The 15,597-nt window shown below is 36.8% G+C and overlaps 1 protein-coding gene across 1 annotated transcript; it reads right to left on the bottom strand.

Moving 5' to 3' along the window:
- Positions 1 to 521: 521 nt before the first annotated feature.
- Positions 522 to 10,196, bottom strand: dpep2 (dipeptidase 2). Its single transcript, XM_036583876.1, has 12 exons — positions 10,058 to 10,196; positions 9,612 to 9,774; positions 9,366 to 9,489; positions 8,240 to 8,369; positions 7,413 to 7,554; positions 6,051 to 6,120; positions 4,201 to 4,377; positions 1,968 to 2,052; positions 1,756 to 1,831; positions 1,478 to 1,613; positions 1,020 to 1,169; positions 522 to 560 (listed from the first exon to the last, which is right to left on the bottom strand). Exons 2-12 carry the CDS (start codon positions 9,749 to 9,751, stop codon positions 522 to 524), a joined length of 1,269 nt encoding a protein of 422 aa, XP_036439769.1. The 5' UTR covers positions 9,752 to 9,774; positions 10,058 to 10,196.
- Between the last annotated feature and the right edge of the window lie 5,401 nt (positions 10,197 to 15,597).

Genomic DNA, 15,597 nt, shown 5'->3' with positions numbered 1-15,597 from the left:
CTGTTCCCTAACCAAGGCAATGTCTTAGATGCAGTCACCACAGACAGTACCATCTAAGGTAGGTTGGCTACATGTGTCTTGAGTTTACAGTTACATGTATTATAAGCATACAACAAGCATAAAAATGTTTCCAAATAGTTATATATGCAATTTTATATACATTCGGCCTAGGGGCATTACAATATGCGTGTTAATATTCACTTTTTCTCATTATTCAATTTTCTGTTGTAGAGAGTGTGGATTTCACAGTTTGCTAGGAGTGATTAAGCCATGTTAGAAAATCCCCTCTCATATTAATTTTCAGCCAAAACGTAAGAGCCAAACTTTATGTAGAAACACAGGATCTGATTGTAAATGCTCAGTTCATTTACTTTTACTATTTGGCCTCATAGTCTACATTTTTTTGTGTTTTCTTTTAATTTTATAAGCCATAACATGTGTTTGCCAAACACACGTGCATCATGTAATATAGATCTTAAACTTTTGCTGTTCTGAGAAAATTACTTGTGCCAGTTATCCCTTCAATAAGCACTGTTGTCTTTGTGGGACAACAGTGGGAACTACAGAGAAAAAAACAAAATTTTGGAAATCACCAAAAAAGTAGCCTAAATAAAAGTGAAAGTTATGTTACCATTTTTGTTCTAATTCTGTGTTGAAATGTATTGTGATGCAAAAATGACAATGCATATTGTATCATGAAATTTGCATATTGTTGCAACCCTAGTTTGCCTGTTATCAGAAAGTCAGAATACATAAAAGAGGCCGATGGAAACTGACAGTCAACAGTGATGTCAAAACCCTCAAACTCTCATATTCAAAGGCAGATGGATGGAACACTCCAGTCAAGTTGATGTTTCTTTGGAATGCTATAACATTTACATGCTACACATTTACATTTGATTGATTAGCAGAACTATATAGATATGTTGCCCTCATAAATACAATGAAATGACTATGTTGCTTTACCAGTGCAGCACAAGACAGTGAAGTGGGAGAATAGCCCAAAACAAAGCACTCACTGACAGTAAAGGAGAATCTCCATGCACACTGAAATCATTCCTGATTTGGGGGATGACTGGAGGCTTCAGCTCCAAACGACAGGAGTTATTGGCTTCTGCAAAGGGTATCTGAACTTCACCGGGGGCAGTGTCGTGTAGAACATCACGTACCTGTACGGCAGAAAAACAAGACAGGAAATAGAAGATAGAGGAAAAGGAAGAGAGGTATTTATGGTCTATGCAAATGTTCCCAAATCATGTGGACCAAGGGTCTTTGTTTATCCTTCCTAGAAGAATATTTCCTATTTCCTATTAGTATCCTAGTGCAAATTGCAAGCAAATTCTGTTGTCACAAATAGAAAACACAGGAGTAAATTTTAGTTTTGTGATCTTAACATCAGTTGTGTTTCATATCTGTCAATTTATAACAGTGTCTCGGAGTATCATAGGTGTTTGAAGAGGAGGAGGCTGCTTCTCACCTTCTCTACACTATCAAACACCCTGAGGAAGTTGAGCCTCAGCACGCCCGCCAACTCTGCCTCACTCCAGCTCCTTGACAGCAATTCACCTATCAGAGCAGGGTACTTAGACACATCCTCCAGCCCTTCAGGAAATCTAAACGCACATGTGCACAAACACACAGGCAGAAACACAGGATTTTTAGCCTTGCATGTTTGAGGGCAGCTGTTTGCCATCTATGGCAGAGTGAGTGAGTGTGCTGGAATTCAGGCTGCACTCAGCAGAAACACTCACTTACCCAGTGGCCCCATCATAGTCGCTTCCAATGCCAATGTGTTCCGCTCCTACTACATGCTTTAAATGGTCAAAATGGTCTGCAAGAGATGTGAGTTTAAGAATAAAAGTTCAAGCATGCTGAAGAATTTTGTTGATTGAGTTGATGTAATATATTTATTCTGGACTGATTACTAATCTGGTTCAAAAAAGCATTGCATTAAGTGCTGCACTCACTGGCAACAGTGGAGACGTTTGCTTGTCCTCCACATGCTATGAAACCATTGTGGAAGTTCACCATGATGAGCCCTCCATTCTTTTTCTGACATACAAAGTAATTGTTCAAAGCAGCTTAGAACAAGGTAGAATACAATCTTATTAAAGATTATTAACAGATACCTTGTAAAATACACTGATGCCAGAAAGACATTAGAAGCTAAATAACAAAGATAGAATAAGATAAAACTTCATTTATGAGTTCAAACCACTTCAACATACAATCAGTTGCCAGTTTATTTGGGTACCTGACTTGTCCCCACACTCACTGGCCATTTTATCAGGCACAGTCAGTTTATGATTACTAACTGTAGTCCAACTCTTGCTGCACAGTTTGTCAGGAAAGGAAACCATAGAACCACCACTGACTAGATACCATTTGGGTAGTAGACCATTCTCAGCAATGACATCAAAATACTAGTGGCATGTAAATGGGTCTTGCATTGGTAGTTGGCTGTAATATAATACCGTTTTGAAGCATGTGAACAACTCACAGTGAGAGCTAGCCAGGCTAAAAGACAGAAAACCTATGTAATTATGCATAACAGTTCCAATGGGAAAGAAATATATTAATATCAAAACAAAATATAAAATAATATAAACAACATTTTCTTATCAGTAAGTTATGGCCCTCCAGAACAGGCCTTTGAGATGCCTGCTCTAATCCTTCAACTGTTGTCAGTTTCTGACCACAGAACCATTGTTGACTGGATATTATTCTCATACCAGTAATAACAGTAAGGTGTTTAAAAATCAATGAATAATACACTCGTACCAGCGCAACATACATAACATACTTCTACTATGTTAGTATCACTGCTACACTGAGAATGGTCCACCACCCTAATAATATCTGGTCAGTGATCTTGAGATGGTCCTTTTCCAGTGATGGATGGGGAGAGTGGCAGTTAAATTGTGCATAGCAACAGATGGGCTACAGACGGAAACTACACATACAAAGTGCAACTACACCAATGTGCCAAAACATTATGAATACTCACAGATGTAGCAAATAACGTTGATTATCTCATAACAACAGCGCATGTCAAGGTCTGGGATATATTAGATGGTAAGCAAACACGACATGTTGCAAAGCAACAGATGTGCAGGAGTGAATACCTGAGTAACTCTGACAAGGGCCAAATGTTTATTTCTAGACAACTGGGTCAAAGCTTCTCCGAAATAGCAAGGCTTGGGGGTGCTCTCGGTCAATAGCGGTGAGTACAGTGCTCCAAAGAGGGACAAACTGGTCAGAGTGCCCATGCTAACCCCTGTCAACTGTCAACAGCTTCTACAATTGGCATGCGTATGTTGGAACTGGACCTTGGAGCAATGGAAGGTCACCTGGTCTGATGAGTGTTTTTTTTTTCCCATCATGTGGACAGCCAGGTACGTGTGTGCCATTTACCTGGGGAAGTGATGGTGTCAGGACGCACTGTGGGAAGAAGACAAGCCAAATTGCTCTGGGCAATGTTCTGCTGAGAAACCCTAGGTCCCCACAATCATCTGGCCATCAATTTGACACATGCCATCCTACCTAAACATCAATGCAGACCAGGAACACTACTTCATGGCAGTGGTATTTCCCAGTGGAAGTGGCCTCTTTCAGTAAAATAATGTGCCCTGCCACACCTGACACATTGGCCCACATTCACAAAGCTTCTCAGAGTAGAAGTGCTCATTTAGGATCTATTCCTGTCAGTAAATTCATAATAAATAAGGGAGGAATCTGACCCTAGATCAGCACTTCTACTCTGAGAAGCTTTGTGAATATGGGCCATTGTTTGGGAATGGTCTGAGGAACATGACAACGAGTTTAAGGTGTTGCTCTGACCTCCAAATTCTATAGATCTCAATCCGATCAAGCATCTGTGGGATGTACAACAACATCTCCACCTCGCAACATACAGGCCTTAATGGACACGCTGCTAAGGTCTTGGTACCAGATACCACAGGGCACCTTCAGAGGTCTTGTAAAGTTCATGCCTTGTCATGTTGGAGATGTTTTTGCTGGCACACAGAGGACGACCAGCATAAAAGACGAAAGTGTTTTGGTTCATTGCTCATGCTAGATTAACCTGATACAATGGCCAGTGAATGCAGCTAAAAGGTTGGTGAAACTGTAAAATTATAAAATAAGGCCTATCAATCCAAACCCCTATTAGTAGGTCAATTGTGTAAGACATTGTGTCACCAGCATCAGAAGTACGTCATCGGGAACGTTGCGGCTGTGGTTGCAGATGGTGTAGGAGGAGGAGTGGCTGAAAATGACAGGAGCTCTGGAACGTTGCAACACTGCACGTGCTGTAGCCAATGAAGTATGAGACAGATCAATCAGCATCCCCAGTCTGTTCATCTCATCCACCACTGCCTGCGGTGACAGACACACACAAGCACACCCTCAAGTACTTACTGTAACATAGAAAAAGTAAATATGTAAATCCTGTGTAGTAATAAAAACATTTTTCATTCATCATAGCTCTTCCAAATAAGCAATAAGGCAACACATACCACACACTATTTTCTCTTTCTTTTTTCTGTATGAACAATCTGACATGACAAGTTCACATCACTTCTGTTTCACTTCAGCTTTAAATGAGAACTAAACATTCTTAGCAGGTATAAACAACTTCAATCTTTGAGGGTCACAGCAAATGTTTTACACTGAGTACACAGTGTGATCCATGCTAAACTCAATGGTGGTTCTCAATGGTGTCAATGACATTATGTTCCCCTTCAAAGAGAAAAAATTATTTTTCATGTGCTTTTGAAATGGCTAAGATTAGATATATGATAATCCTCTTGCAGAAGGGGAAAGAAAATAACAGGTGTTTCTAAAAGTGGAGTTTGAAAAAAGATTAAAATACACAGAGACAATGGGACTCCTAACAACTATGGAAGACCTGACAGACGACCAGAACTGTTACCATCAGATAAACTGTATTTAAAGCTTTCATCTTTGAGAGATCAAGCTCCACTCTTTGCTTTATGAAGGCATCATGAATGTTCATAAGTACAAATTTTAATACATCTTACAACATTCTCTGGCAAGAATTGGGAAGAAATTAATTATACAGCAATATAACGACACAAGCACAGTGCTGAGAAGATCAAGACACTCTTCAAACAAAGAAGCTGTTGGTGTTCTCAGAACAATCTCCAAGCTTAGAATTATAAGGTTCTATCTAACAATTTTGTTGAAATATAGTTATAGTTAATGACTTAGCGCTGTTTGTTGTTCCTGTGGTGATAATTTTTTTTGTATGTGTTTAAAAAAAGTAAAAGATTCCTTCTTGAAAATGGCATACTAAGTTGGTGTTATAAGGTTATATCTACATCAGTCAATTAGTGTAGCTGATGAATGTGGGATAACCAATCACAATTCATGTTTTACCCATGTTCACAAGCTCAGCAATACACTGTTTAGAGGGCTTAAAAGCTTGGCTATGAAGCCTGTTCAAATGAACCTTTAAACTTTTTAACTGATTTAAAAAGAAATCATAGTATCAAAAGTTAACCTGAAAGGGTAGTAATACTGCAAAACTGAACAAGTAATTTAAAAATAGATTTATTGCTGCTAAGTGCTAATGTTCACTTAAGTTAGTTAGCTTGTTAGCCAGCAAGCTAAATTACCAGTTACAAAACAGAGAAATATCTAACTAAAAGCTAAGTTCAATTATATTAAACATGCTAAAATATACTAAAGTTAGCTATTTTGAAAGTGCAATCATAGAATGTTCTCATTCTAAGGTGATGAATTGACTGGTGTGGAAAATATCCCTGCAGATTTTGTTGAAAAACTTAAAGCAAGTCTCTTCTATTTAGGTTTTGTAATAGTGTTTTTCCCTCTCCCCATGTTGTATGCAGGAATGTGTGTTTGGAGCATTCCAGCATGTGACCAGATGATTATGTAAAAAAATAAAGAACTATTTGTTTCTTGTGTTAAGGCAAACAAATTATGACTGTGTTTATTTTGACTGCACATGATGAGCTTATTTGTATGCTTCAGCTTTTCTTCCAAAGTACAGACAGAAAGTTCGTTACCTTACCGAAGTCTGTCAAGCCGCTGATCTCTCTCTTATAGTAGGAGTAAAAAACAGAAGAGGTCTCTGCCCTAAGGAAAGGAAATAGTTGGGAAAATAAAGTAAACAGTCTGAAATGAGAACATTCTGTTAAAAATCACTGTTGCCTACATATTCTTTCTGGCTACTTTAATAGAAATACCTATATTGTAGCTTCACCTGGTGGTATACAGTTAGAGACTATAGTTCATGTGTTGCTAAGTTCTCAACTTAGCATTAAGTGATGTGTGTAAAACCCCAGCAAAAACTACTACACTCATGGCTTTCTAGGCCTTCAGAGAAAACCTAATGATTTCTAGGAACTAAGAAATATATGTCTGTAATTTTTTATTCAACAGAATCATGCTTGTTTGCTTGTAATCAGTACAAGTATTACAGGGCTGCTCGTTTCATTGTTGAGTTCTGGATGGAGACAAAAAGCTTACATTCTTCAAATGCCAAGCCAAAAATTGGCCAAACAGGAGCTGTATTTCTCTGCGCCATCTAGCTAGACAGAGCTAAGCGAGCACTTTTTTTTTGGTTAGGACTTCAACAGCTGAAGAGGAGGCCTAACGCATTAGATTATCTATCAGCATAATTACAAAGTGACAGAGGAATTCAGCAATCACATTTTGATTTACGACAGGCAGAACCAACTTTGTGAGAAAAAAGTCACTTTAGGCCTTCTGGCAGTCGCAGATTGTTCACTAACTGTAAACAGGAGCAGTAGCCTAATCAATGCGTTGTTCGAAATGGAAAACAGTGGTGGCACCTCTATACCAGGCCTCTCTACTGAGTCACTGTAAAGCTGCTACAAGATAAAACATATACTAATATGTCTGCCACAAGCTTCAAGTAAAACATGAAATGTATTTTAGAAGCTTCAGATGTCTGTGTTTAATCTAAAACAGGGCAAAAAATTATCATGCGTATCACCATTAGCTTGGCGCTAACAAACTACTAGAATCCCATAGGGATGCTAGAAATTAGCATTATCATAGGGGTAGGTTTTTTCCTCATATATTGACATTTATGGCTAAAATTGAAGGACTTGATCTAATAGTCACAGTTAGTACTACCATCAGTGTCACTGCTGTGCTGAGAATGGTCCACTACCCAAATAATATCTGGTTAACTGACAGATGATAAGTAAGGCAGAGAATGACTAACAAACATTGTGTAATTGTAAACATAGTGGAGTTATAAGGTAAGTGGGTTTATTAAAGTGGTCAGGAAGAGTCAATACAGTGTAGGTGTTTCCAATAAAGTGGTCAGTACTGTATAACAACATAGCCTTTAACTGTAAAGTGCTCAGAGATGAAGACATGTGCATGTATGTGCTTACCAAGGTGTGTTGCAGTTGTGTGTGAGGGACATTGATCGCACTCCGAGTAGGTAGAACATGCGCAATGCTGCGAGACTGCTGTCAATTGAATGGCCTCCTTCTATGCTGATCAGACAGGCTATCTTCTTTGTGTTCCTCATATCTACACACATATGAACATAAGCACATCAGTGTCACAGAAAAACCCACTCAAAAGGCAACTTGTGTTTGCAGTGTTTGAGAATGCTCTATAACAAAGAGGCAATCTTCATGCAAGTGAATGTGAGCTAGACAAATGGGTCTTAATGTGGAGAACTGCCTGTTCCGGAAACTGACATTCCCTCTAATTGCCAATAATTAGCCTACCATTATGTCTCTCTCATTTTGAGACTTCCACATCGAAACAGTATGATAAAAACAAAAAAATGAGCGGCAAATGCACATTAATAGCACATTTGTGTCGTTCTGTTTGCAAAATATAACCATAAGGATGTATACATATTGCTGCCCAAAAAAAGTACATCTAAAATGGTAACTTCATAGGAGGAGGCAAAACAGTCTTTACTTGTAAAGTAATGTAAAGAGATTTATTCCAAGCAATTTTGGAACAAAGGACAGCTGCTGTGCTCATATAATGCAGAGAAAAAAAATCAGTGTCTATATATATATATATATATATATATATATATATATGTCATCTTCTACTTTGTATATATTTATAAACATAGTCATTATAACAAATCCACATGCATTATTTAAAAACTGTAAATTCACTGCAAGACTGTTCATTTGCATATTAGCACTTTTTTTTAAATGTAAAGAGAAAAAAAACCTTTTTGAATTTGTACCTTCTGCTGTGGTAGCCAGCTCCAGCTCTGGGTACTGGTCACACATACGCCGTATCAAATCAATCTGTTCCAGGGTCAGCCTGACCGCATCCATGTCCTGAGCCGTACACATCACATACGCCGCAAACATCTGACACAGGAAAAATGTATTACAGTTACTGCTCAATCCATGTACTATAGGTACAATAGGTTTTATGTTACAATACAGGCCTCATATGATTTTCTAGCAAGCCCTTATAAATATACTGAATGGAAGAAAAAAAATCTCCCTGTATGCGAAGCTCCTATTTGCTAAACCAAAACAGGGTTATGAAATATGAGAAGACCACAGAAGAACAGAGAATAAAGCCAGATTTTTTTCCAGATAATATATATCTCAAATAAGTCGTGACCCTACATAAGATGAGACATTTTAAGATGAGAAATCATATTCTTTTCTCACGATTTTGGCAACCACTCCCATCTGATTAGGCTAGACTTCATCTAAAGCCTTGATCAGCTCATGACGGCAATACATAAACATACAATTACTAGAATGCAAAGATCTTCAACAGGCACCAAACTCATGAGTCTTGACTGAAGAGCACATTTAGTTATATTTCACCTTACATTTACTTTAGAATCTGAACACACAGAAGTAAGCGTGTGTGAATGTTAAGGCTGATAAACAGAAGAATCTATCTAAAATTCATGCTGTAGAACCACCAATTTGTGCCTATACTGTACACCAGTGGTTCCTAACCCTGGTCCTGAAGTACCCCTGCCTTGCGTATTTTGGTGTTTTTCTGCCCTAACACGATCGCGTCTACTCAGGATGGGCATGTTAATGAGCTGATTAGTTGGATCAAGTATTTTGGGAGAAGGAGAAAGACCAACAAGTGAAGGGTTGGGACCCACTGTGGGACACCTTACAGGTCAGATATTTGGCTTGATTACTGGCTGGCTAATTAAAACCAGTGTACCATGAATGCACAGCATGCTACATCAAGACAAAAAACAGCCTTCTGGTGTGTTAATACAATGATGCACACACACACATAGACACACAGATGTATACACACACATATGAGTATGTATCATTGTATTAACACTTTTTACAGTCTGTAATTACTAGAACGCATACTACCTGTCCTCCAACATGAGCAGCTCTAAGTCTGTTAATATTGGTTGCCGTTTTGGTGTAGTTGTACAAATTAAGTTGGCTCAAGCTGTTTTTCTGCATCCTGAGGCGCAGAGCAAGGTCATTATGGCTGCAGAGAGAGAGTACAAAGGGCTTAATGTGACACTGAAAGACTCCAAAGTTCCCTGTGATCTATTTCTAGACAGCATTACTGCCTAGCTAAAGGGAGAGAGAGGAAAAAAAAGCTATTACCCATCTATCAGTGGATATTTTGACATCAGCTCCGAAGTTCTTCTGGAAAGGCTGGAAGAAGATGGCATTCCATGGAAAAGGACGAGGACAACAGACACAAGACACAGCTGGTAGATGGTAAATCCTTTTAGGGAGAACATGCTCTTCTGTTTTCATCACAGTGCTAAGAAGCCAGCACACACAAAAACAGCTACAGTTCATTAAGCCTGCATGACAGGAGAGGAAGCACTGGACTAATTCAAACGGTGCATTACTGGAACTACAGTGAGAACAAAATGTAAAACATCTTAACCAGGCTGTTATAAAAAGATTATTCTATAAGTATAAACATGCATAAAAAAAACTATGACGAAAGTCGTTTCTTTAGTCTAAGTAGTAGCGGCTTCTAAAACCACAATAAAGACAGAACGTAGATTTTCAAAAAGAACAATCTGTTCTTTACTCACCGCATTCACGAAAGAGGTTTAACACTCAAAGAGGACGAGACTGCTTTAGTTCGCGATGTGGAGGTCTGACACTTATGGATCCTCCCCAACATCACCTTTTAAATATCCGGTATTTAGTATCGATTTACAGCAAAACTTCTTACACTGCGGTTTCGTCCAAAACAGATCTGGCGCCCTCTGCTGTTCGCTGTCACAAATACACACAAGGTACAAAATTAAACTTCATTCAAGTCAGTCAAAAGAAACAGATGTCTCTCTGCTGAGAGTAAATTTAATCCAAGAGATTAAAATTCAAATATATATATAAATAAACCGAAGTTAAGACTCCAAAACAAACTAAACCGTAAACAATCTACTAGGTGTGCATTTGCGCATGGTTGCTTTCCAGTAATGATTTATGCTGCGATGATGGCCAATAAATATTTATTATAAATAAATAAATAAATAAATAAATGCATAAATAAATACGTAAATAAATAAATAAATACCTAGAAAATGCAAAGATATTATGTGTATTACAGAACTTGCTCCTTTGTTTATTTATTAACTTTAAAACAAGAAACCTGCACTTAAATATTTCAAGCTTTTTTTTCCTCAGATTAAGCCTTGCACAACCTTAGTTCGCCTGGAGGTGGTCCTGCAGTTCTAAACCAATGAGCCAAAATCTTTCAGAAGCACGTGATGTAAATGATGACGTTACTGCTACAACCAGAGATTAAATATACACATAACTGACACATCAGACCGCTGATCCACATCTTCTTTCGAGATCTGCTCTCTTGTTCTGGAGGAACGTTATGCAAATGAACAGAGCGACGACCAATCAAACTGTAACGGATTTAACTTTTCATAAAACTTAGATTACTATTTTTGTATAGTGTGTGTGTTTTAGTGAAGACACCCTAAGCGGCTCAGAATTGTGGACTGAAGCGATTCAGCTCGCTGTAATGAAAATACAGGTTACTGCAGTTTTTAAAATATATAAATAGAATATGAAAAAATATACACTCAACTCTACAACAAACACACACAAGTCTTTACTACACTCAAATTATTGCTCAAAGTTCAGAACTTGTTTTACTGTACTGAAATCTGGAGGAACTGCAGCACCCTCAGCACTCCCACTTTTCCCTGGTTCAAGCACCTATAAAAATGTGAGATGGTTATTTTCGTTTTAATTCTAAAAGTATTCTTACATTATTCCATTTTGTATATTAGAGACCTTTATTTTGACACCTGGGGGATAGAGTGTGTAAGGTAGCAGTTGAGTGGGGCGATAGACCACTGTAGTCGTGCATCATTCTGTAGTCCGCCTTATGCCTATATTAGGAACTCCAGCTCTAAGCTCCATTTCTCTAAGGCCAGAATGAATGGGGTTTATGAAAAATCGCCTCTATCGCCCCCCTGTGGCGAATAAAATTGTTCAGAACTCTATGTGTTTTGCCCTGTGTACATTTTCTCTCAAATCGCACTGGATCATACGAATTCCGAAGTTGTTAAAGTGCCTTAATACTAATAATGCTACATGGATGCTAAGGCTACTGCGCATCAATTTGATATCTCTACACTACACAAAAGTAAGGTGGGCTATGGTGGTATTCTGGCGAGTTGTGCTACTTTATTGAAATGTCCTACTGTAGCACATATTTACAGGTATACATGTAAATACAACCTCTAGGTAGGTATATTCTAGGTATCTAGGCAGATATTTTGATAGGCTAAAACACCTTTTCAAAAAATACTGCCAGTGTTCAAACTACTAGGCCGAATTTAGTTTCTTTTTTGCCAGATTCTTGTATTTTGTGATGTAACTGTGTGAAATATGTTTAGAAACTTCTTACTGATATAAATTTTGTTCATGTTTATTTAATAGTCTAGTAGTTTAACAGTATGTAAAGGTATGTTCTGTTTTTTTATTTACAGTGCTGTAGAAAGTAGAAAATCTGTTTGTAGATTTTACTGGCCTGAGTAAGAATTCCAGAGCAAATTACTTTCTGTAATTCACACATCTGGAGCTTCAGGTGTAATAATAGTTCTGTTCTAAGCTCATGGTAATGTAACAATAAAACCTAAAAACAGACAAGGTCATATACCATTTTTTCAAAATTTCTGCATAACTCTGCACTGCGATGTAAGCAAAGTAATTTATAGTGGTTCGATGTAAAAAGGCACCAGTCTAGAGAAAATTACCAAGTAAAACAATCATCTGAAGCATTTAGTGCCTCTAAAAGCTACCTCACAGAAAAAAAAAATACACAAAATTGTTATGAGTATGTTGCCTAACAGATGTATCATTGATTTACAATAGATTTTAGATAAGGTTTTGGCTTAAAACATTTGGTTTAATCCATTCATAACAGAAAGCTACATGCCAGACATGCTAAGGCAAAATATTTTACCATTATCAACATTATTCATAAAACATTCAGAACACGTGTAGGTTCAGTGGTCATTTCGAATAGTAAATATAAATCTAAGGTGGTATGTTTCTCTACAACGCACCATTTCATATCAAACAACTCTGAATGACTTTGTTTACGTCTGAATAAATGAACTATGCAGAAAGTGTAAAAAAATCAGTGAAATCTTGAGTTATGCTGCTACAGCTAGAGCTATCCATTGTATTTTGGGGACAATTCGTACAACTATTTTATGTGAACTGTCTAGTTAAATTCATTACAGAATAGATTACATTGCATTTTGAATGAGGTTCAGGATTCTAATATTTCTCATTGTCTTAGATTCAGCACATATCCTTCATCGATGTTGGGTTTGAGCTGGTGTTGCTGGGAATGCTGGGAGGAATGAGGCATCAGATCTTCCTGGTAAGATACTATATTCAAGTCAAGTATTCTGTTCTAGAGTTTGTGTTGTGTTGCAGAAGTTAGGTTTATTATGAAGAAATTTAGAATACCAGCTTCCAATATAGTCTTCAGTGGGCAGAATATGAAGTTAAGGAGTCTTATTCTAAAACTAGTTTTACTTAAGTGCAAACCCAACATCAATGAAGGATATGTGCTGAATCTAAGACGATGAGAAATATTAGAATCCTGAACACCATTCAAAATGCAGTGTAATCTATTCTGTAATTAATTTAACTAGACAGTTCACATAAAATAGTTGTAGGAATACAGTGGATACAATGTACAATGGATAGCTCTAGCTGTAGCAGCATAACTCAAGACTTCACAGATTTTTTAACATTTTCTGCATAGTTCATTCGTTCAGACGTAAACAAATTCAGAGTTGTAGGATAAGAAATGGTGCGTTGTAGAGAAACATACCACCTTAGATTTCTATTTACTATTCAAAATGACCTCTGACTCTTATCACATTTTGACATGTTCAAGTTGTCAATATAAGAGATGTTGGTTGCAATTGATTAAGTACAACTTGTTCTGGAGCAATGTTGTTAAAAATTCAAAAGTTGAAAATTTAAATTAACTAACAAAAAACCTAATACCACAGGCCAGCAGACCAGTACAAGAGTTTATGTATGTCATATTGGTAGCACTTAATTAAGTACAACTTGTTTTGGAGCAAACTGTTCAAAATTAATTTTCATAAACCTGTCACAAGAATTTAGCAGAACTTACACTTGCTAATTTAAAGGTTGTAGTACATCATGTGAGATGCATTTAATAAAGTTGTTTTTAAGCATTCCAAAATTTCAAACATTGAGTGCGTTTACATGCACTGAACTAATCCGATAACTGAAGAAAATCTGATTTTGTCAGTAATCAGATCAATGTATTTATATGCTCTTGACATATAACATGAAAACTACGGGTCTACATGAGTCAGTAATCTGATTTCTGCTTTGCAACCGGCCAATAAATTCACAGAAGAAGACGTGACGTAATCTTAATGTAAACCTCAAACTTCATGCCACACTACCGTCTGTTCCACACATGTGCATACTGAGAAATCCAAAATAAATCCGGGTAAGAGTTTACATGCACTGAAAAATCTGATTACTGAGCTAAAATTAAGATCACTTTATCAGATTTCTTAATCAGATTTCTAGATCGGAGTATGGTGTTTTCATGACCATTTGAATGATCGAATAACTGCAGAAATACGATTATGATCGCATAACTGAGTGCATGTAAACGCACTCATTGTTGAAATTATTTCAGAAAACTTGTTTTCAGAATGTATTATGTACAAGTTTGGTGCATTCTGATTAATTGTTTTAAAGCTACTGCAATTAGGGACGTCCAAACTTTTGCATGTAACTATGTTATGTTGAGGGACGAGTCTTGCCAGATTTGACCCTTATGATTAGTAGGAGCTGCAATTCATAAATTGTGTAGAAATATTTAGAACTCTTTGTGTGCAACATGAACTTACTTGACTTAAAAAATTAAGTCAAGTGAGTTCATACAATGGCAATTGTTATTAGACTTTTTAATAATGTAAACATTGCTTACATTAAATTAAATACATTAAATATTAATATTTAACATTATTCTATTAAATTATATTCTTAGTATGTGTTAGAATAGTATAAATATTTTGTTACATTTATACCAAGTTATCACTATATACTATTGTTATTGTTGTTGTTTTGTTGTTGTGTAATTTTAGTTGCATAATAATAACAATGATACTATAACAAATACAGCAATAATAATAATTATTATTAGTAGTAGTAGTAGTAGTATTGTTATTGATTAATCATTACATGTCAAAATACAATGTAGACATTGTTATGTGTTAATACATTAAATAATCAAATACTGCTATTTCATCAAACAAAATTCAAGTTTTAATAAGAAATATTGTTTTAATAGTATTTTGTATACAATCCCATTTCAAAAAAGTTGGGATGCTGTGTGCAGAATGTAAATAAAAATAGAATGCAATGATATGCAAATCATGTAAACCCTATATTTAAACGAAAATACCACAAAGACAACATATCAAATGTTGAAACTGAGAAATTTTATTGTTTTTTGATATTATATATGCCAATTTTGCATTTGATGCCAACAAGACATTTCAAAAAAGTTGGGACTGAGGCATGTTTACCACTGTGTTTCATCTCCTCCTCTTTTAACAACACTCATAAAGCATTTGGGAACTGAGGAGACAGACTGCTGTAGTTTTAAAAGAGAAATGTTTTCCAATTCTTGCTTAACGTAAGATTTTAGCTGCTCAACAGTTCCGGTCTCTTTTGACTTTTTTTTTTCATTTCATAATGCACCAGATGTTTTCAGTGGTGTCAGGTCTGGACTGCAGGCAGGCCAGTTTAGCACCCGGACTCTATTAATGTGGAGCATGTTGTTGTAATACATGCAGAATGTGGTTTTGCATTGTCTTGCTGACATAAGCAAGGCCTTCCTTAAAAAAGATGTCATCTGTATGGCAGCATATGTTGCCAAAACATTTATATATACTGTTAGGCATTAATGGTGCCTTCACAGATGTGCAAGTCACCCATGTGCACTAATGCACCCCAATACCATCATGTTTACTGGCGTTTGAACTGTGCACTGATAACAAGCTGAGTGGTCTTTAGTCCAGAGGACACAGTG

This window comes from Colossoma macropomum, unplaced genomic scaffold (genome assembly GCF_904425465.1).
Source record: "Colossoma macropomum unplaced genomic scaffold, Colossoma_macropomum, whole genome shotgun sequence".
Classification (NCBI taxonomy): domain Eukaryota; kingdom Metazoa; phylum Chordata; class Actinopteri; order Characiformes; family Serrasalmidae; genus Colossoma; species Colossoma macropomum.
Note: the sequence above shows the minus strand (reverse complement) of the source record. Positions and strands in the feature narration are given on the sequence as shown.